This window comes from Macrosteles quadrilineatus, unplaced genomic scaffold (genome assembly GCF_028750875.1).
Source record: "Macrosteles quadrilineatus isolate MER2022 unplaced genomic scaffold, UCM_ALF_1.0 Scaffold_8__2_contigs__length_117827958, whole genome shotgun sequence".
NCBI lineage: Eukaryota > Metazoa > Arthropoda > Insecta > Hemiptera > Cicadellidae > Macrosteles > Macrosteles quadrilineatus.
The window spans coordinates 60,713,376-60,737,640 of NW_026542601.1; the positions used below are offsets into that span (position 1 = coordinate 60,713,376).

At 34.5% G+C, this 24,265-nt stretch overlaps 1 protein-coding gene across 1 annotated transcript; it reads left to right on the forward strand.

Moving 5' to 3' along the window:
* The first annotated feature begins 179 nt into the window (after positions 1-179).
* Positions 180-23,352, forward strand: LOC129000058 (uncharacterized). Its single transcript, XM_054426916.1, has 12 exons — positions 180-359; positions 5,236-5,393; positions 6,098-6,279; positions 6,820-7,005; positions 7,972-8,150; positions 11,569-11,865; positions 12,330-12,552; positions 16,289-16,507; positions 17,559-17,703; positions 18,352-18,518; positions 20,615-20,711; positions 22,416-23,352. The coding sequence occupies exons 1-12, from the start codon at positions 331-333 to the stop codon at positions 22,589-22,591; spliced, it is 2,058 nt and encodes a 685-aa protein (XP_054282891.1). The 5' UTR covers positions 180-330; the 3' UTR covers positions 22,592-23,352.
* The last annotated feature ends 913 nt before the right edge of the window (positions 23,353-24,265 follow it).

Genomic DNA, 24,265 nt, shown 5'->3' on the forward strand with positions numbered 1-24,265 from the left:
TATCTTTGTTCCCATATTTAAAACTCTCATATTAATATATTTCCTGCTACGTATTTAAAAAGTGTAGTTATATTCAACGTTCGTTCAGAAATTAAAAAATACCCGCACACTTACCAAAATACCTAGCCAGGGAATTTTTACCAATCAATTGGCAACACTGTAAGCTATAGAGTCGAAGTCTATAGTATAGTATCAGATCAGACCCTTTACTTGTTGCAGCCAAGTCGTAAGAACAATGTTGTTCCAGTGTGATTGCATACTATAAGTGTTATAGTTTTATGTTTTACAGTGAATTTAGGTATTGTCCGTTAGTTTTATAATGGTTACATAATGGACTCCAACCGACCGCATTCTCAGACGTGAGTAATTTTTCAAACAAATTTAACAATTTATTAACATAATTTTTTTTTACAAATTTAATATGGTTTATTTTTATTGCTAAATGGACTGAATAACATACCAACATACCTAAGTATATAATACAAAGAACAAACTATTTACACATTTCATATAGAGGCAATTAATTATGCCCCTTTATAGACCTTTATTTGAACAAAACTGTATTATTCTCAGTAAAAATTTGAATCTTTAAAATATTTGATTTATAAAAGTGCCTAGAATTGTTCGCAGTGCATTTTTTTACCAAACAGCGGGTGGTCGTTTCTTAGTAATTAGTTATGAAACTTACTTGTAGCATATTTAGCCTATTTTAAATTAGAAATAGTCAAACTAGTAGAGTTATTACGCGCTCTCACGCGGTGTTAGTATAAAATGGTATCTTTACACAATTATACGTATTCATAAGATATTACTTTGCTCTTACTATGTTGTTTTATAACAGAATATTTATTTTGTTAATTTATCGAAACGCCAAAGTATTGAATATTAAAAGAGCTAGCCATAAGTAGTACTTCATATGAAAACTGCACATTCATATTATCTAGACTTACTGTATTTGGTTTGAGAATAGGAATTGTCTCAGGAATAGTTTTTCTATCTCTGTTGCCGTTAGTTTTTGGAATGACCAGCGTGTGGAATTCACTTTTGTTTTCGAATGGGGCTACGTCAGGCTACGTTGTTATGTCAAACGTTAAATTTCACCCAGTAGCTCTTTGAAAAGTAAAGCTTATAAGGATTTAGATGCTCGAAAGAGATTGGAAGTAGGAATTTTATAATCCAGGCTCTATATTTGTTTTAATTTCTAAAACACTGGCTCGAAAATATATTATTATTGTCACTTTGATGGATCATCTTCCGGCCTAACAAAATATACACTGTAACGCAAACGCTATCACGAACGAAGCTAGTCTAGATTATTCTGTAAAAACTAGTTTAGTCAAACTAAATCCCATTTCCTGTGGATGGCAGACAAACGCGAGAGGACGGGCGTCGCCGTGAATTAAGACAATAGCAATTCTGTTATGAAACGAAACGGAGTAGGTTTGCGTTTACACCATCTCCGTGTAACAACCAACGTTGGTAACAACTCATATGAGCTTTTAAAGAAAGATTGAAAATGGTACCTCAAAACCTGAAACACCTTCTGGTCTGGTAGTTGTTTTCTAAGTGAAATTAAAAATAACAGTAGAATTTAATTGTTTCTCCAGTTTGACAGTTGTTTTACCCTCGTTAACTAATCACCGCATAAGTTACCACTTGAGGCATTTCATTCACTTTACCCAACTGCGGTATCACTAATTATTTATCATCTAATAATAATCTATGACCTATGTTAGTTTGATAATTATTTTTAGGAACCTCTTTTTCATTCGGGTATACAAATGACAAAAGTTCCCGCGAATGTGGCTAACTATCATCGAAGTATAATAACACAAAGACGCTATACTGTACATTACGCTGCGAAACTCATCGAACCCTGCAGACTACAATCACAGATAAGAAATGTATAAATGTTTATTCCATGCATGTTTTTATGCGTAACACCAAGGCAAAACAAATAGAGTCAGACAAATATTTGTTCTGTGGTATAAATATAAGTCAACAATTTTCGATACATTCACGTATGTCACAAGTTTTCAGGATTTACCGTAAGCGTATCCACTACCCAGTACCCACGAATTGACAGGCTGCCAGTTGTGTTATTGGCCCGTGTCCCTTGTTCCTTGTGTTAATAACTGGTTAATACAATCACGTTTGTAGATAAGGAATCACGACGCGATGGAGTGGTCTACTACCGCGTCGGAACTACTGCACTTCATCAGCACTAGCATGATTAACTATAGAGTGGAAGTGCACTCCACTAGTGCTTGCAACGATTTCGCAATTTTTTTGTAGTTTTTAAATTTGTTCCAAAAATTGTTTTTTTTTTCACCCTTAAAACAGCCATTGTATGAATCTTAAAACAACAAATAATTTCATTTACTTAAAACAACAAATTCATTTTATTTATTTAAACACGGGGGAAATTCCAGAAAACTGTAGGCTACCTACATTTAAAATTCCCATGTTATTCTTATGAAGAAAAATTAAACATTTGTAGTTTGCTTGTTTATAGTTACATATTTTGATAAATATTTTCAAATTTATTTATTTCATAATACTTTACTGTAACCAATTACAATTTTTTGGAAAAAGACCTAGCTATTCCCATCCCTGTAGAAGCCGACCTTTAGCCTACTTGATTTTCCATTCTGCCTATTAAAATAATATTTTCCCATGGTATTTACCCTCTTCTAACACCAATTTGAATGGTAGAGTTTATTATGGGCTGGTCCTAGGGCCCTAGGGGGGATAATGGAATAATATAGTGTAAACAAAACACACAAAACACGAAGTAGTATAGGCATGCCTATAGGCATTATGAGTATACACGTTATGCTTCCAGATTGCCTCAAATTTAGTTTACTGTTGTTATGATCAACATTTTCTCTGTGGAGGGCTCTAGCTGGGGCCGGGGGCCCATAAAATCACCTGACAGCAGCTTTTCAACTGGCTGGATTTTGCTCATAGAGAGTCTTTATATAGGGCTTGAAAACAGCAACCCGTTTGATTATTTTGTTTTAAATTTTAAAATACTTCAACTTCAAGTATTAAAATAACAAGCTTAAACGACTCAATTGTTTTTATTATTTCTGTATTTCTTCTGGGTTCTTATTAGAAAAATAAAAAAAATACTGACATGCTAAGTGTTAATCACTGTATTCGACTTGGTAAAACTTTAACATACTTGGTAACAAATCCATTTATAGATTTCATTTACCAAGTTTGTTTCTGGACTCATTATGCCCATTTAAATCCTGCTTATGAAATATTCACCCAAAGGTTGTATACAATAATCATTTAGGCAGATTAAAGGTTGGATTGACATACCAAGGATGGGAAAACACTATTACTTTGTGCTCTTTTACCCTATATCAGTGTCAGTGTGTGAGAATGAGGTGTTCAAAACCCAATAACAAAGACTTTTGCTTATCACATGCTACAGTATCAAGAAAACTGATGAACTTTGACTTTTGATAAATAAACACTGATGCCAACATAGAATTTCAGGCACCTAAATCCCACTGTTTGAGAGTTTATTTCGTAGTAAATTATACAGCTTCGCCATGTACACAGGTGCAAGAGCATATTTTTAATAATTTTTAATATGCATATTTTTAGGATATCATGTATGTACTTACAAGTGATTACAATACTGTACTTAAAATGTCCCTATCCTGGTGATGTGCCTCTCTCAAACCCAATTTTGTAACAGTAATTGTTAAAAAAATATATTATCTCTGTTACCCAATATTTAAAAATACCCCACCGCAGCAAACCTGCTGACTAAGTGAATTTCCAGTTGCCTGAATTGATTTTCAATTAAATGTATTTAACATTAGGTTTTATGAGTACATAGGCTTGCTGACACAGGGAGGGTAAAAAATTGTGTTTTTAGTAAAATATTAATAACTTTAGTATAAAATAAATAAACTTACCAAGTTTGATCAAAATATATCCATAAACAAGCAAACTACAACATTTTACAATATTCTCCATAAGAATAACCTGGGAATTTTAAAATAACAATTTTTTTGAATTTTCTCTGTAACCAATAATTGTACAAAAACACTTTGATATGCTAAATTATTTGTTTTTAGCTCTTTAAAAAGGTCTCTGGAGAGAAATAGGGAAATTTTGTGTTTAGAGGGTCAAAAATTTGAAAAGCCAATTTTTAATTGGCCCCTGTTTAACGTTTTAGGACGACTTATCATCAATTATCAATTATTTAAGATGGGGACGCCACTATGTGCGTATTTTAACCCAAATATGAGTGAAGGATGAGTGTAGGATGAGTGGCGCGATCTTGTAGTCTTGTTAGTGACTAAGGCCGACATGTTCCTTAGACACAGCTGTTAATTAATTAATAGCCCATACAGCTAATGACAACTAAGGGACCTACAGTTTATTGTGGAATCCGAACCACATTTTTCCTCGTAATTAACAAATTGGTCTAATTATTAGGATAGTACTGCGGATAGTCGTAGTACTCACTAGCGCGGACGTTAATCCACACCAGGGAGCATCGCATCTACAGTGCATCCCTATAAATATCCACAATTCGTGACCTCCTAGTAGCCGGATTACAGGACGACGCCACCCGTCCCAGTCATAACATCATAACAGACCCTCCAAATAGGAAGTCAATCTACGACTGGCATCGGCAATTCAAGGCCACAGGTTACTTTAGAAAAGGAAAGAGCTCTGGGAGACCAGCAATGTCTAATGATTATGTTGAGTGCAAGGGTTGTAAACACTCCAAGAATATCAACGCGGAGGGTGAGTATGGCTTTGCTTGTGGGGTTAGGTTAAAGACAGAGTCTTATACCTCCTTTGCCGTTTAATGTCTTGGAGAATAGGCATCATATTACTGGAGTAGTACAAAGTGTTGATGAGGCCACTCTTCAAAATGTTTGGTCAGATGTTTTTGATTTTATAATAGATGTCTGCAAAGCAAGCTGTGGTTCACATATTGAACACTTGTAGTATATAGGAAAAAACTTGAGGTTTTTATTTTTCTAATGGTGTATATGTTACTCTTTATAAGTCAGAAAAACTTCACAGTAATTTTTAAGCAAAGCTGTTTACTTCTTTTGTGTACACCCGGTATAATCTAATTTTTTTTAACTGCTGGCTTCAACCTCTTGATGATAATAGATATCTCTTCTTGCATCAATAGGTCAAAGGTCTCAACCAGTTTCTAATATATATGAGTGATGTGAGGGTTTTCCGCAGACATGTGATGGAGGGGGAGTGGCCCAAGATGTCGTCTCAGGCTCGTAGGACTCTAGGGTCGCTGAGGCAGAGGTTTACACTCTTCAGGACCTTCTACACCTTCTCCGCCTTCATCCTGGCAGCCTCTGTGACGCCCTTCCTTATACTGCTGTGTCTCGGTGAGTCAGTGGTCTTCTTTGTAAATTTGTTTTATATTTCTGACTCTTTATCTAGATTTAATTAGCCTACATGTTTTTAAAATTTCAACTATTATCTGAATCTAAAATACAGTGCTAAATTCATGACACTTCAAAGCACAAAACATTTTGGATATTTTGAAAATTCTAACCTCTTTATTATAACATATACAAGTCTCTATAACTATACACAATTCTGACCCATGGTGGAAGGAAAATACATAGGTGTGCTATTCCCGTTATATTCACTCAGATTGCATACAAAAGATCACCTGATTGTAACTGTCAAATTAAATTATAGTATTTGTTTTGATTTGGTTGTTATTGTTTTCATAATGAACACATTTAACTATTTTGAAAACATTATAAAAACAATAACAATCAAATAATAAAAAATACATACTAATTTGACAGTAACAATCAGGTGATCTTTTGTTTGCAATCTGAGTGACGTCAGAATATGAGGGGAATAGCACACCTGTGTATTTTCCTTCCACCATGATTCTGACCATTGTGAAACAAATCTGCTGTGACAAAGCTTTTTACATAACTCATATTTTGAAGTTAATTTTTTCCTGATTTTCTATGCTAGATTCCATGTGTGCATCGGTTCCATGTGTTCAGGTTCATCCTGTTAAAGTCACACATAGTCTACCCATTATTGATCTACTGTACCTGTTTTTCAGGTATCAACGTTTGTCGCATGTTCTGGCTGCGTATGTTGGAGAGGCTCTACCCTGAGTTGGAGTTCGTCTCATCCACGTCTGTTCGTACGACTGTGGACACGTTGCGCAACCAAGGGATCATCACTGTCGTTCTGCAAGTCAAGGGCCACTGTGACATACATCAGTTTCGGAGCAAGTTGCAGGTGAGTAAAGATGTTAAGGATGTCTATAGTCTCATACAAGCTCCCGTCGCGGTTGTGAACTAGTTAAAATCTTACAACAGCAGGAGTGTTCTGTATTACTTTATCCACTACAATTCTAGCCTTTTCCCCCCCCTATTCGATAATTATGAAGAAATCTCCCCAAAAACTTACACCAACTAAAAGGTTGTATGAATTTCACCCCAAATTAACTATTTCTTTTTATGAATTGGTGTAAATACCTGCTTCGTAGTAATCAAAAACTTTGCTAATGCCACAAGTAGTTTTGACTTTCAAGAAGTCATCTTCAGGCGACAAAAGATGTCATGATCACTCCTCAGAAGGCCGTCGATTCACATACAGTACATAGACACACAAACACAAATATTGAACGGTAAAATATGGTACATTCAAAACGAGTAAAAAACTAATAAAAAGTGGTAACAGCAGAATGAGGAATGATGTGTCACCACTGGATGGATGTAGAGTCTAGACTATTATTTCTGACTGATTTGTTTCTAATGCAATCCTTACTGTATACAGTCAGAAATCTTGGACCGCAAGAAGAATGGACAACTAGTGTTTCCGCACCTGCGGACAAGACTTACATCTCTGTGGGGTTGGTACGCCTGGTGCCGAGGATCCGACATCAACTTCAACATCAACAACCATGTAGCAGTTACGGAGGCGGTCTATAACAGTGGACTCCGAGATGATCTTAACTGTCAGGTCAGGTTAAGAGTGCATGTACATATTGCTAAATATTCTTTACTGTTTTTCAACTTGAAAAAATCAATGATGGGGATCGTTGAAGATAAAGATTAAAACCATTTTCGCTAAAAAGATGATTTGCTCTTTATAAATGCATATGAAAAAGATAATTTATTTTGAAAAAGTCTGGTACAGTGGGTGGAAATTGACTTTAAAGGGGAGAAGTAAAATCTCGAGTAGGTCTACCCTCTACCGCTACCCTAAGGGGAAGTTGTGACTTGTGGCATTATACATACTCAGGAATTGTAGTTGTAATCCATATATTACTCAATATCTACCTTTGGTTCAAAGACAGATTTTTATAGTTTTTTAAACAACCCAAACAAAATTATTCATCACCAATTTTAGAACTTTCTTTGGACTGGTTCATCATTTCATCTCCAAAACTTCAACTAAAAATGTTTTTTTTCTTCTAAAGAAATTTCTATATACAGTATACCTAAGGCTATTAGGGATTGATTGATTGATTGATTGATTGAATAAAAATACTTTTATTCCTAGTAGACCCTCTCTAATCCGGCACCACTCCGGCTTTCCAGTTATCGGGTGTCTTTTGACGGGTGAGGTCTTCTGCGATCGCGGCAAATTCTGATTATTTCCCGCGGCCGTGTAGATATCATCATCCACTCCCGCAGTCACAGAAACGTCATCATTGTATTTCGCAATATCGCGGCAAACATCTTCGTCATGCCCAATCGCGGCAATAGCGGTTTCCGATCATGCGATCTTCGGAGACGTGTTTGAAATGCATTTTAAGTGTTTTTATTGATAACATTCCAGTAATCCGACAGTATCACGGTCCTATATCAGCCAGATTACTGAGAGTCTACTGTAATATGAATTCAAAACCCTATTTTAATGTAAGTAGAAAAGTTGTATCCAACACAGAACTCTCAAGCATCTCTCTCTACTTTGTCCTAACAGAAGTTCATCAGTGAGATGGTGTCCAAGTACATCCGTCCAGATCATCCTCCGTGGCATCTCCTGGTAATCCCTTCCGCAGACAAGTTCTACGTGCTGATACGTCTGCACCACTTGTACCTCAGTGAGGAGAGGCTCGGTCTAGGAGACTTACTGTTGCTGGAGCCAGATACCCACGTCTGGTATGAGTTTCATCACATAATCTGATTCAAAATAATAATTGATCAAAATATGTAATTATTTATATAAGGTCGGGCATAAGTTTAATTTGTAAAATTTAAACTATAATCCACCATTCCGGCCTGTTTAAAGTATCCCAAAATAGTCAGTCTGTGGGAAAAAATGTTGGCAGTAAATAACACAAGCATTTGCAGCTTATTATCATGGTATTCAAACATAACACAACACATTGTATAGGTACTCGTTGGACGTTTAACTCTAACATTTATTTATATAATCAGATTTTAACTTAAAATAGGCTAAATTGTAGCAATGATAATAAAATAATTTATAAATAAAAAACTTTTTAAAACAAAATGTTTTTAAACGTACTAAAAAGTAGAAAATAATTTATAAATATGTGGAGAGTATTAATACTTGTAAGATTTAAAACCTTCACCTATTGAGCTTATGTATATTACGGTATCAATTGCATGCACTCCACGGGTTTTTTTTTAAATCTTACAAGTATTAATACTCTCCACATATTTATAAATTATTTTCTACTTTTTTGTGCATTTAAAAACGTTTTGTTTTAAAAAATGTTTTTTATTTATAAATTATTTTCTACTTTTTAGTTTTTAATGTGGATGTTAAATCTATTTCAAGAATCCATATCAGATTAAGACAGAACCATGTGGGAAATCTAAGATTTATTTGCATATAATTATGTATTAGATTGAATGTATGGTCTACCTACTAACTATAAATATATCAATCTATTTAATTTATTGTTTACGTTATAGAATACTAAATAAATAACAATTTACATTATTAACAAACACCACCTTTATATCTGCAACCAGATTGTTTATTTTTTTTTTAAATGTTTGTTTGTATAAAGAATCTCTTGGGAGCATAACCTGTACCTCTTAACCTCTGCTCTTCGAACTGTCAAATTTAAGTAAGTTTCAAGTCTCTAGCTCATCGGGTAGTATCAAAATTTGCAAGAAAGCGAGTTAATAAAACAAGCCCATGGGGTGTAGCCCAAGGGAAATATGAAAATATAATTATATAATGTATATTGCATTGTCATCCATTTGTGAGCTATGTTTCAAGTTTGAAGTCTCTAGCTCATCGGGAAGTTAGTATAAAATTGATTGCAAAATTTGTACCGGACAAGAAAGCGAGCTAATAAAAATCACAACCATTGACTACCGTATACACCTCTGTATAGTCAATGTCACAACTGATTTGCTTTTTCATTTTTGTTGTCCCCAGAGGCCAAAAACACTATCGTTGAAATGTTTATCTATAAGTATAAAAAAGGATGTTGGTTTGTATATTTGTATATTTGTATATATAATTACATACATACATACATATATGTGTTGGTGATCCCGATAACTCGAGGAATCGGAGAAAAGAAAAATGTTGTTATTATGCTTGTTTATGGAAATATTTTGATAAAATTTGGCTTTACAGTATTTATTTATTTCATTGTACAGTATTATCATTTGAACACAAATTTTCTATTACATCCCCTTAGCAGCAAAAATAAGTAGCCTACTCATTTAATATAATGATTTTTAAATGAGGAATAAATATGTCTTATAAACCCTTTAAGTGCTAGGCTATTAATTCATATTTTGTAAGACTTTTTTAGTTTTTTGTTTGCCTTTTAATTCCATTACCTGTTCTGGAATTGTCACTGTATTGTTTTCACTATTTTATTAATCAATTTTACCCCCCCGAATTTTACCTCTGGAATTTTACCCCCGAGACCAGATATATTAATTAGTGAGAATGGTTACTTATCTTCATTCAGTTTTAATTTAATAGTAAACATTTTATAATTAAGTAGCCTATCTTAATTTATTTGTAACATCAACTATAATCAAACAGGTTTTAATTTTTTATTTTGAGATCCAAGTATCAGGATTCGATCTTTGAAGCCAAACTGTTAGTTTATATGACGTATCAACAAACATCTGAATGGTAATTGTTTCGAAGATTTTTTTGACTATTTATTATACAACCGTGGTAAAAAAATGTTTTTGTTTTGGGTAATTGTACTATTAGAAACGAAATACATTGTGTTTCACGGTGGTACAATGAAATCGTTTAAGAAATGTTCACCCAATTATCATTTAAAATACCGTAGCTACTCAGTTTATTTTACATCCTTATTAACCAATAGTTGGCCCCAAACGCAAATCCCGAACATCAAAATTAAACAGTGAATTCTGTTTACTTAGTTGAGATTACAAAATAAATAAAAAAAGATAGGCTACTTAATAATTAAATGTTTACAATTAAATAAAAACAGAAATAAGAAAATCAATCATTCTTAATAATTTCTATATCCAGAAATAAAAAATTTTAGGCCAGGGGGTAAAATTCCGGGGGGTAAAAATCCGGGGGTAAAGTTCCTGGGGTAAAAATCCGGCCCGTACATCTTCAGTTCTCTAAACGCCATTTATGTGGACAGGGGGTAAAATTCCGGTTTTTATTGCTAATCTAATTAATCACGCTCTGCGAATTCCGCCCGCGAACGCTCAGGTTTCTACGTCATAGTGACGTCAGCTTTGCTCAGGGGGTAAAATTCCAGGGGGATAAAATTCCGGCGACCCCACTGTTGTGGTTCAGCTGAAAAAATCATTTAAATAGTCCGTGACTAACTAGTGCTGCTACCTAGTAATGCATTGAACAACTAGGTTGTAGTGCCGTCGGGTGCGCCATCTGTTTGAAATTTTTGACGTCAGCTTAAATTCCAGTTTTTACTCCATCGTTTAGACATACCCCTTGAATTATCGGATTGGGCGAATCTTTTAGCTAAGTGGTTGTTAGTGTATTCTATGAACATGCAGGTCACCAATGGCCGTTTTGCTACTTTTTGTTAAAATAACCTTCCTCTCTACATCCCTTAGAGATTTTAGTAAACAACGATGAATCGTTGCATAGCACTCAATGGGTTAATGGAAATATTTGAGTAGTAGAAATCCAATCAGACAGATTGAAATTCGCTTAGTCTGCAGGTTTCCTGCAGTGGGGGTATTTTTGACCCGTATCTTTACTTTTGTCCTGATATTCAATGTTTGTTTGCAGAATGTATGTTTGGCAGTGGCCTTGAATTAAAACAAAACAACTAAAATACCCAAAACCATTAATTAATTGGAATCAAGCTCATCATGGAAGGAAGTAAATTTGTCAAAGATTAAGTAAACACAATATTAATAAATTTCATTTCTGTAAATTCCTTGAAAAATTTTTTGAATTAATTTGTCAGCTTAAAGTATAATAATTACAATGCTTTAACTGTGGATGAACAAGTTTCCTAATTCTTTTCCGTTTTAAAACATTATGTAATCTATAATTTGTGTACAACGCATTTTTTTTTTTATAATTTCCATGTGATTTACTGTCAATATTCACTTCCAGGTCGGAAGAGGTAGAAGAGTATCTAGACCATGAGCACTTGCTGTCTGGAACATTCAAAACACCTGTGGCCATTCCCCAGGTCTACCAACACGTGTGTGAATCGTTCTCCAACTCCTGGAATGAGCTTGTCTCAGTCTACGACCCCCTGGAGAACCCGAAGATCACCTGCAGCACCCCTACACTGAAGAGCTTCATCATCCTCGCGGCCATTGTGGTGGTCTCCATCATCAAGATACACATCCGCAATGAGAACGGAAACCTGGTGGCCATAATCAAGAATGAGACTAAGAGGAGAGGGTGAGTAAATACGCGTTTTATGTTTGATTCATATTCGAATCTCTTGTCGTTTTGAAGGGAAAGCGTGAGAATTGGAGGGTTTCCTTATTGTGAATATATTAGTAGGAGGATAATTTACATATACTTAGTTCAATGGGAATCATATACCAGAAGAACGTAGTATCTATATACAGTATAAAACAAAAATAATAAGCATAATGTTAATAAACTGAGGTTAGACTAGTATTGTTTTAAAGCACCTGAATCCTGCTATAGACAGACTCTCCTCTTTTTGACGCATCCTCCTCTGGGTTATTTTGCTGTGCGAAATCTTCCCTACCGTTTTATAAAAGAAGGATTGTTAAATTTTCCAGATTATTTTATAATACGTTGAACACACTGAACTATTTCAAAGCTAAGGAAAGGACTTGATACTCTGACAACAATTCAAGAGCTGTCCGAGACTTAATGTTACCATTTCACAGATTGACTGCTCGGCTGTTCTGGCGATCGCTGCTTATGACGTTTCACCCGGTTGTGGTGACCAGAGCAGTTCTCATGTGGGTCTGGTGGATCCTAGTCAACTCTTCCCTCCAACTGCTCCGACTCACACTCAACATTCCGGTCTACTTCTACTGGATGATACTGGGATATCATGTACTTCGTGAGCTAGTCTACCTCAGCAAAGTCATCATAACCGCACCAAGAGTAGGTGAAACTCGTTTGCTTGGTCCTTAATTATTGTTGTTTGTTTAGTCTTGATATAAACATATTTTAATTATTAAGGCCTAATGTTTTTTAATAATATTGAAAGTGTTGTTTTCTTTTGTTTGACGAATGATGTATGATCATGATTTTGACTTTGTCAATGATCTAAATGTATCCTTATGACAAATAAAGATTATTATTATTATAATTTCTTACTTAAAAAACGATGAAGGCATTACATCTACGTCTTAGTCGCAATAGGTTTGCAATAAAAAATGTTGACGAGATATTTTATAAACAAAATTCTTAATTGTATGTATTGAAATGTTTATAGTGAGTCTGAAAGTTCTTGTAATGTTATGCTAACAAAAATGATTTTCTATTGCTGCTGAGATGACGGAGTGACGTAAGTTTTTATTCAAATGTCAGCAGTAGGCCTATATGAAGTGGACAATAATATTCTATAAGAAATCTAGACAAAAAGAATTATACGTAACATCCTCGTGAGAGCTCATGAGCTGTAGACAGTTGGAGACAGACGTTTAGGCTAAATAAATGCAACAATCGAAAGAAACATATTTTGATTGTACAAACCTCTTGCTAAGCAATCAAAGCAATCGATAAACGGAACATAATGAGATAAGGAACATTTTGACTAGGTGAAACCCGTCGAAATCGACGGTTAGGTACTTTCAAGGCTCACGCTAAATTCATCTAACTGCGATAAATTGAGTGAAATTATACATATATTGAGAATATTTTGGAACGTATTTTGGAAGAACCTTTATATAGTATTAAAATCGTTTTGGTAGATCCTTTGTAGTTAAACACTTCCGCGATTTCATCAGTGTAATGCATAATCTAGGATTTTATCTGAAAAAAAATCTGTTTGTTGGGAAGACACGTCCTAACTTCAAAGGGAGGTATATCCATTACAGTGTAAGTTTGATTTTTCCTTAGTTGTCTCAGCCTTATCAATTACATAAAGTTGTCAAAATAATCTCTCTACAGAATGTTAGGTGTAGTGAAATATACTCGAAGTGAAGTTGGCTTTAAACCTGGAACTGTTAGGGGCCTCCTCATTTATATGGTCGTGCGGCAACAAATAATGCAAATGACAAAGCAATGTGGCATTTCCAAAAAGGAAAAATAATTTTAATATGGCTGTTACATAAATATTGACGTTTACATGCATTATTATTCAACGTATCTTATAAAGGATGATGTGGTCTAGTTTAAAAGGAATATAACCTTTCTGTCATGACAGTAGCTGCTTAAATGCCAAAATGTTTGTGTTATTTTCAATAATATTACCAACCCAGTGGGCCACGGTCCGTAATATAGGCCACTGCAAATAATTTGTCAAGATAGGTACCATTTTAGGCAAGGTTTCTGTGTTTGGATGTTATTAGACATGGTAAGAGCACAATAAAATTTGTCTGCAGGTGAATTATCTGTTGGAGAAATATAAGCCGAATTGTAAATGTCACAATGCGAGTTTAGCATTTTGTAACTATATGGGTAAGTTACATAGATTTTTTTAGGCTGCTGCTCAGTGCACTTTAAGAATATATATTTTAAGATAAATTAAATTGTTTTTGTTGCTGAGTAGCGCTAGTAAACATGCACAATCCTTTTCGTTTGTCTAATAACATTCAAAGGCTCTCTAAGAGTTCAAGTTTTTATTTTTATACATATCTATATTACGTGTTCACTAAGCTGAATGAATACATCGAAGTAACCTCTCTGAAAAGTCTGCAGTACATTGCAGTTTTAACTTAATGACTTTCTAAATCATGCACATATTTCTACATAAACATTGTAAAATGTTTTATCCAGTTGCTGTAAACTACTATTATTTTAACAAAATATAGACACGGCTAAAATGGGCACCGTGCCCTTCTGCACTTGTATTATTTTGTATTGTATTACAATTACACAATCGAAGGTTTTTCCATTGATTGGAAACATGTATGACAATAATCTCATGAACCTATGATGATCTGTCTAGAATAATATGATAAAATATAGGCAAAGTTGGTGAAAAAGGCAGACACCAACCCGTAAAATAGATATAACATAGTTCAATAAGAAATAATTGTAAGAGTTACAGTGATAAAAGGATTTTCAACTGATTTCATAGTGCAACGTTATATTGCAAAACATGACATAATACAGAATTAAATCAATTTTAAAATCAGAAAATAACGTTGCAAATACTTCTTTTGGACAGTTCAGTAACTCCCAATAAATGTGTGTTGTTTAAAATACAATTTAAAAATTAACAGCTGTTTCATTAAAAAGTATTATCCACATGGCCAAAATGTAAACAAATCTGTGGAGGGGTCTTTAAAGGCTTCTGGGGTAGAGCCCTAAGCGAATTTACTTCGTTTTTCTTTTGATAACTCATCTACAGACCAAGACCTCTCTTTGGACACCTCTACCAAGTTTCTACGCCCAGCCGTTCTCTCAAATTAGTGGAGACAAAGTTTCCAATTAAATACTTAGATTTTCCCATGTTAATCTTATGGGAGAAAACCCAACTTTGATGGAAGATCCAGCCCAAACTAATAAAGATTTCAAAAAAATAAAAACACTTTGCAAAACTACAGATCAGGGCCATTCTTTTGACACTTTAATCATAAAAATCGGTCCAAAAATGAGGGAGTAGTTCTGTTCACAAAAATCGGCTTAGCGTATTATATATATAGATTGTTTATGCATTTCACAATCATGCATCACTAAATGTAATATACTATTACATTATTTTATAAGCAATTGCTCATTTTTTATTTAGGCTAATAGTCACAGATTAAATTCCTCTTAATAAAATAATTATAGGCATTCATTAATTCTATAGTTATTTGTGTAACTAGTGTGTGAAGTGGTGCTTTGCTGCACATGGGAGAAATGTTTAGCGGCAGGCAAGTGTGAAAAGTTTCTCAAGTGCAGCAAAGGCACTTTGCACTTGTGTTACACATTATATTTTTCCTACAGTTACTATAAAGCATATATATATATTAGTCTTTCAAACACTATAAAACCACAACACGTTTTTAGGCTAGGTTAGATCCAAGCATTGAATGAAATGGGAGACACTGCACCAGAGCTGATCATAGTCGTAGGCCCTAGTATATCTTTAAGTGTTGCCAACTTATTTTCAGGCATACACTTATTACATGCATAACAAAAGCACACGGTTTTGTGTTGTTTGGTTGGAATACTGGAGTGCGGCAAAAAAAAATTAGTGTGGCAAAAGATTTAGTGTGACAAAAGTGAGTAAATGCAGCAATTAGCTACTTTAATCAGTGCAAGAAAGCCCACTATGTCAGGTAAGGAAAATAAAATTGCGTAACATAAATAAGCATTTGGGTCTAATACCATACAGATGTGATTCAGAAACATTCTTAAGTTAAGTGAAAATAAACATTTATGTAATAGGTTCAACAAAAACATATTTAGTACAATACAATATTACAATTATGTCATTTAGACTGTCCATTAATAAAAATTGTAATCAATAACAATAATCAAAATGATACCCCGAATCAACTATAATAATTAAATATGTTCATACATATTGAGATTTAGGAGAAACTCACAAACTGTTTTTTACCTTCACACATGATGTTTGGGCAAACACAGTGGTACAACGTTTTTCCACTGCTAGTTTTGAAAGGTGTATTCTCATACTCCTCAGTGTTATACCCTCACACTGTTGTTGTCAATTGTCCAGGTGCTGCTGAGAGAGTTACTGTTCCCTAAGCCGGGTGTGGACAGTCACCACTTGCAGACCGTGTCACTGTGTGGTCGTAAGGCAGTCAGCTGGTCGGAGCCTGTGCCATTGGAGTTCATCCATCGCATACACACGGCCACTGGAGCCTCGTCCTGTGAGATCATGTTGGCGGCTGTGTCGGCCAGCCTCAGAGATTACTTCAGATATTTAGGGTTTAAAGTGAGTTTTGTTAAATGTTTGTTATATTTCTTCTAGAAGCTTTTTTGCTCAATGTTTGTAGGCTTTACTTATTGGTCACGCCGCTTAGATGAACAAAATTCCACTCTTTACAAACAGAAACCACCATACAAGGGTCCTGTCCTCTACAACCAGAGGAACTGAAATTATATTAGGAAGGAACCTGAAGACAGCCTGACGAATTGGCTACTGGACTGAAAACATACTTGATAACCGAGTTTGTTGATGGAGGAAAAAATAATCAACAGTTACCAGTGCATTTCTTATGTGTATGTAGACTCCCTCTATTTCAACTTTGGTTGGATTGGTTGCTGGATGGTCCGGTCAGTCTCAGGGGGATCAGTCACATCATCTAGGACGAATGACCTTCGACACAATTCAACTTAATGTTTGATTTCCGACCATAGCAGTAAACAGTTTAGTTGAAGGGTGCTTCTGCTTCTAAATCAGATCGGTTGCACTTTACCTATGGTAAACGGGTGTGTTAAACAGTCCGTTCTAATCTGTGATTTTATATGAGTATGTTATTTTATTTTACAACATATAATGCCTTTTTAAGGCAGATATTTTTTTGTGTATTAGATTGTTTTGCGGTTTGAACGGGGTGAGCGTTGTGTTTGCTGTATGGTGAAAACGAACAAAGACTATAAGGCAAAACTAGTCCAGTGTAGCAAAAACTCATCATTAAATGGAAACAAAAAGACATTAATTCAAGAAAGAGATGTCAAAACAGAAGATTAATTTTGGTTAGTCTCAGTAAAAAAAATATTAAATTATTTATATTTATTGATTTTAGCCATTGATAATTAATTTAAAACAGTATTTTTAACCTTTGATAATACATCCGGTTAGTCCAGCTGTTTTGTAGTCCTGCCGGTGTTCCCATCCCAAGGTGGCCGAACTACAGGGTGTCTACTGTAGGTTAAGTTTTGACGGATCACTGAACTTAGGGTGTTAAGATGAATTGGACATGTTTACATTTCAAATACTGAAGACAACCATGTTTAATCAGGATGTCTGTGGTGATCTGCAGGTTCCACAAATGGTGATGACGACGGCTCGCTTCATCCCTCAGGAGAAGCTACTGGCTCAGTCAGCCAGCTCTGTGCCACACGAGGGAGGCTTGTTGTGCCTAGACCTGCCATTGTGGCTGCCTGACGAACCTTTCGAAAACTTGGGTCTGTGAATCACTGGATCATGTTCAACTAAACAATAGCGAGGGTTTTTTAACACTTTAACATTGAGTATTTCATAAAATATGCAACCACAGGGAAAAAACCGAACTTAAAATAAACTAAGTTTTGCAGGGTTTCAATCAGCTCAATGACATCCAAAATAAATCTGTGTTAATTAGGCGATACGAACCTCAATGTGTATTAAGTTCTGTTAGAAAGTTTGAACAGATGCCTGTGCTGTTGCCAGTTCATAGAAATACAATAAAAAAAGAGTAAATATAGTTGAATTTGTAATGGATAAGAGACGAGTATTCATGCTGCATAAAAATGGAAAACAGAGATTTTTGCACCTACTTTATTCTACTGCTACAAATGAGATACTTTTACCCTGATATCAATTCCGTACTTTGTTTTGATCCATGATGGGGGGTTCAATGGAGACCTTAGTTTATGGGCAGCCGTTGTATTACAAATATGAATCCTTATGTAGAAAGTAAACATACAACAAAGCCAAAATTACAAAAATTAGTACTGTAACTAAAATGTTTTGGTATTTGTGATTGTGTTCATGCGGTAATAACAATTTTGCTGTTGATCATTGAAACCCAGTTGTATATATCTTTGACATTAATATGTATTTTCTGCATGTAGGAATTGTACAAGCAGCTCTGTTCAGGGCGCGAGCTAACCAGGCCCCTCTCTACCTAGCGTCATTGTTTGGTCTCGACCACTCTATAATTCCCAAGATCTTCCCTTCAATCATTGCTCGGATCATCCTAAACCTCCTGTCTCGGAGATATGCCGTCACAATCACACAGGTTGGTAGACCTGTCATGATTTATTGAAGATTAATTTATGTTTTGCTTCAACCTAATAACTAAAAATCAACAAGTTTTTTGTTTTGTATAAAATTAGGTTGACATTTGTACTCTACTATTTAACTATCACATTTTCATTTATTTTGCATCAGTTAAGTATGTAGGGTACTTACTTATGAAATACATTGATTTCGAGTAGTTTTATACTCCGTTCACAAAATTTAGGCGGTTTTAGGAGAAGAAATCCATTCCCTCCACTTGATACTACCTTTAAAACAACACCATAACTCAAAAGGTGAGGTTTGCCAAAACGTCAATCAGCTGCAACATACATTAAGCAAAAAAGTGGTGGGGGAACTTCCCCTCCAACTGCTTAAATTTTGTGAAAGGAATATAAGTAACTAAGTTGAAGGCAGTAAACTGTAAATAACTTCAGATGATTAACTATCACTTCAGATGATGAACCAATGGGAGTTTAATTAAAACTTGTGCAATGACTGAGTCCGGTTGAAACTTGATTCAAAGTTTTAACAATATTTTTAGCGTGGGTACTATTAACTAAGAGTACCTACCTATTAAATTTAAGTATTATCAAATTGATTTCTCATCTCCCCTTATAATTTCCAGAATATGGTTTTACTTCCTTTACTTATCATAAATTTTTAACAATTTGGTATTCTCAGGTTTTTTTTATTATTGTACCTGTGTCTCGAATTTGAGCAATTGCTAAGTATTACAGGCGTTATTTTAAAACAAATAACAGTCATAATTTCTGATGGCTTTAAAAGATTCAACTCGAAGATTATGGAAATACTCAAGATGTACATAACAGATCAATATAATCAACATTTCTTGATAATATCTGATAATTTTTCTAAAGCTGATCTTTTTTTTAGTGTTTTCTACAAATATCCTTACTCATAGCCGCATTAGGTTGTCCATAATAACAATTATAAATTCTAAAAATAAAAAACATTATTTCTATTTCTTCTCCTTGGTGGTGTTCTGACTTTCCTATGTCTCCATAGTTTGCAAATCGGCTCTATCAATGATTACTAAGAAATGCAGCACAGTGTAAATTCAGTTTTCTTTTTAGTAAATCAAATTATCAAGGCTCTCTCTCGCTTTTTTCCATTATAATATTTACGCCAACCCAAATTCAAATAGTAAATAAATATTTCATTTCAACCAAGTCAGTAAATGTTTGTAGAAAACTGTTAAATTAGCAAACTTATTGACTGTTTAAAATTAATTAACATATGTTCTTCTTCTCTGGAGTTTCATAAAAATGTTTGTTTCCCATGTTAATCTTATTGAGAAATACAAAACTTTAAAGGGCCCCGCAGGACCTCACTCTCTAATTAATTTCCCAAAAAAGAAAGTTTCCAGCACAACTTCACGTTACCCTCTTTTCAATGACACCAAAAACATGTCAATTGGTTCAGTAGTTTCGGAGGAGTAATTGTCACAAAAAACCTACTTGCGTATTATAAATAAGTAATAGATAGATATATATATATCTCCGTGAACGCGATAACTTGAGTAATTTTTGTCCGATTTTGATGAAATTTGGTTTAAAGGTGTAATGTGGGATAAACTTGAATGAGTTCGCGAACCAGCATGATCGGACCATGGAAACGGGTTTTATGGGGTAAAAATTGGGTTTTCTCATTTTTGACCCTCAAAACACAAAATTTCCCAATTTCTCTCTAGACCTTTTTAAATAGCTTAAAAAAACAAATAATTTATTATATCGAAGTGTTTTTGTACGGTTATTGGTAACAAATTGTAAATTTAAATTTCCCATGTTATTCTTATGGAGAATATTATAAAATGTTGTAATTTGCTTGTTTATGGATATATTTTGATCAAACTTGGCAAATTTATTTATTTTATACTAAGCTTTTAATATTTTACTAAAAAACACACTTTATTAGTTTCCTAGTAGCAGCAAACCTAGGTATTTGTTAAACCAAGAATGTTATTTAAATAGATTTAATTGAAAATCAATTCAGATAAATGGAAATTCGCTTAGTCGGCAGGTTTGCTGCAGTGGGGGTATTTTTTATATCTACATTTTATACAATGGTATTTAGGTTGACGCTACCAGCACGGAGAAGAAGAGAAGACGGATGTTGTGGGGACAGGAAGTGGAGGGGATAATGTACTGGAGGCCTCCACAGGCCAACATAAGTAAAAGAAACTTTACTTTCGTATTTAGTAGTAGTATGCATTCTTGTAACAATATTAAATAGGTCCTTATATTGGAAATTCGCTAAAACAGTTTGGTGTCAAACATTTGAGCTTAATAATATATTTTTTTGTTTTACTGGTATATCTTGAACAACTATTAATAGATGGATTTACAGATCGTGTTTAATTAAATTCCATTTTGTAGCCCCTGAACTGCGTAGTATAGACTAAACTTTACATACCTCGTCTTGAATATTTTCGAATTTGAAGTAACATGTTGACGAGTCCAAATTGGATAAAATGTTTTCTGTAACCACTTGAGAATGCCATATATGGCGAAACATATGTAGTGGACTTCAAACACTATATTTGAACTGCAAGACGAGGTATGTAAAGTTTAGTTGTGTTTAATCTGTTGCCAGTATTTGGATCAAATAATGGTAAGTTATAGTCATATTAGATTACCGTTGTTTTTGTATGCTTGAGTAGGTAAGATAATTAATTGTGTTACATTATGCAATTCTCCTCCTGATGCAGCATCTTCAGGGGTCTTCTTAATTCATCTTCTTACCACTAACACTATAGACAATATTTACACATTACACAAACATATTTACACATTATACCTACATAAGAATAATCTAAGACGTCAAATAACTTTTCCCAGTCCCTTCATGATTCTGAAGAAAACCCATTCAAAACCGTTAAAAAAGTACAATAAAGGTACCAAAAATAGAAACGTTTAAATACAAATGTATGAAGACTACACCAGCTCTACAATTTTCAAATTAATATACGACATAGAAACTAACGAAAATGGAAACACAGCAAGAAACCGGCAACACTACATAGATCAAAGCACCCACCCGACCATAAATCAAGAAAGTCTTAACTACCCTCAACTTTCAAAAACGGCCCAAATTCAAAAATATGCTATTATAAAAGAACATACCTTCACACATACGTCTCATAATTGAATTGTGTGTGGTATGTACTAGTCCTAGAAATGAAAGGAGGAAGAAAGACCTTGCTGTGACTCTGTCACGTGTCCGTTGTCCGACCAACCAGACCTCGATGCTAGTGAATGACTGTGTGTGTGTGTGTAAATATAGACTATAGTGTTAGTGTTAAGAAGATAAATGAAGAAGACTCCTAATGAGTTCACCAGGTGGAAAAATGCATATGATTGTGTAACACAAATTAACATCTTGCCTACTCAAGAACTACAGGCTGCAATAAAGGTAATCTAATATAATTAAAGTTCTTGAAACTGGGATGGAAAAATAAACAAATGAGTTGTAGATTTATCGAGTCGCATAAGGATTGCTTTAGTGTCAATTACTTGTAATTGAAAACAAAAACTATTAATGAAGCCAAACTAAAGGTCAATTACATTGAATGACCTCAGTTGGCATGGGGACTCCAGTGAGTTGCCAATGAAGCATTCTTTGCTACTTCAAGCATCATAGTTACAAACTAAAGGAGGAAATTGAATGTTATCAGCAACACACTCTGTGCTGGTCAGATAATCACATCAGCTCTTGACTGTGTGTGATTTTTTAATGAAATTCATTAATTCAATAAGGATAACAAATTGGCTACTTTTCTCCAGATAGATGGAATGTCTATTTCAATCACTAAAAGTCATTAGGTTCAACAATTATTACATATTGCATCTGAGATACTTTGTTTTTGTTGTCATAGGTCTGTCTCTGACAATCATGAGCTATGGAGACTCAGTCAGGCTGGGAGTCATGTCAGACACCCAGATATCACCACAACACTCGGTGGTCAGTTACAACTTTGACAAACACATCACACAGTTGGCCACCCTAGCCGGAGTCAGCAGACGACCTTCGCGATCATCCTTGGACAGCTGATGTGGCAACCACCAGCTGTTCTTTAATATCCATGATGGATTCGCTTCGGCTTCGGGTTGGTCAAAATTAGCAGTTTACATTACCTGACCCTTTTTAATGGGTAGTTTTTACGCCAGGGTTAGCTCCTGAATGGTAAATGTAAGATGTATTACTCACCAGCTATGTTCCTCAGTTGGGGAGTTACACTGAGCTGTAATTACAACTGGAGTCACCACTATGTGTTTAAAAAGCGTACCGGTACCACTGTTTTGCTGCTTTTTCAGTTTTTCGTATTGTTATGTTGGCCTATGATCGGTTGGTTGGATAGCTGTCAAATTCGAACCAATCAGATGGGGTTATTTTTGACAAGTCCAACCAACCAAGACTGTGTGACCAACCACGGCAACAAGCGGCCATCTTGATGGCACCCTTTTCTCTAATTTACAACTGGAGAGTAGTGACTCCAGTTATAATCTATTCATCTCAATAGTGAGTAATAATATATCTTGCCTGAGTAGTTTTATCAAACAACAGCTGTTTTATGTGTCAAGAGTGCATCATTCATAAGCCAATCATAACCTAATGAGCTTCGTTGATGTTTGAAACAGCTGTAATTAGATAAAATACATAGGATCATTAGATACAAGCATTGAGTATTAGATACTGAAGTAGACATCCCATCTATATAGACCAGGGGCCTATTTCATAATAAACTACATTTTACAAGTTACAACTTGTAACTTGTAATTTCCGTTAGATATGCATTGGGCCATCAGCTAATTTACTAATAATATTAGTTTGTACTTTATTATGAAAAAGGCCCCTGGGGCCCATTTCATAATAAAGTACAAACTAATATTATTAGTAAATCAGCTGATCGCCCAATGCAAATCTTATGGAAATTACAAGTTACAAGTTGTAACTTGTAACTTGTAGTTTATTATGAAATGGGCCCCAGGTGTCACAAATTTGTTTTATTAAAAAATAACATAGTTGTATGAGCCAGTCACAGAATGTGCTAGTGTCTAAAGTTCTATTTCCAGCCTCATTATTTTATTGCAGGCCAAATTGCTGGGTCACAACAGTTGTTATAGCTCACAATAAGTCAATTAATTATTTTGACTTGGTAAAATAGTTTGTGTATTCGACAGAAATTAGTAATTTAGATCAGCATAATCTGTCGGTGGCTCATATCAACTAGACATACGATTTTAATTGAAAAACTGGTGACAACTTTAACATGGGGGTGGTATGTCTATTGGTATCAATACTCAAAGATAGAAGTCAAGTAAGTTGAACATTTGTTTATCCTTGTAGATTTGTAAGGTTATGTTGGTTTAATTAAACATAATATATGTAAACTATCCATTATTATTTATTTAAAAATATTGATGTATAATGTTGTGTTGGTTGGAGTATACACTTCTTTTTAAACCTCCTATGGTCAGAATTGCAGCCCCGGATGAACTCACATTTTACATTTGTCATGATTGTAAGCCTTTGAGCAGTTTCCAAACCTACATTTCTGGCCCAGGGTGTAGAAAATTGATGGCTTATTGTAGGGGAGAGCTCTGACTGTGGTGAATTTTTTTTTTATTTCTGAGTTGCTGGTTAGTCTGCAGAGTATAATAATTATAAACAAGCACAATTATCATACTCTATATGCCCTAGATAAGATTTTCTTGCTATAAACCT

Bases quoted from the DNA above. Each gene is read 5' to 3' on its own strand.
- LOC129000058 (XM_054426916.1), top strand. From the start codon at position 331: ATGGACTCCAACCGACCGCATTCTCAGAC. The intron at 5,394-6,097 runs GTGAGTCAGTGG...CCTGTTTTTCAG, and splicing joins CCTTATACTGCTGTGTCTCG to GTATCAACGTTTGTCGCATG. The intron at 6,280-6,819 runs GTGAGTAAAGAT...TACTGTATACAG, and splicing joins AGTTTCGGAGCAAGTTGCAG to TCAGAAATCTTGGACCGCAA.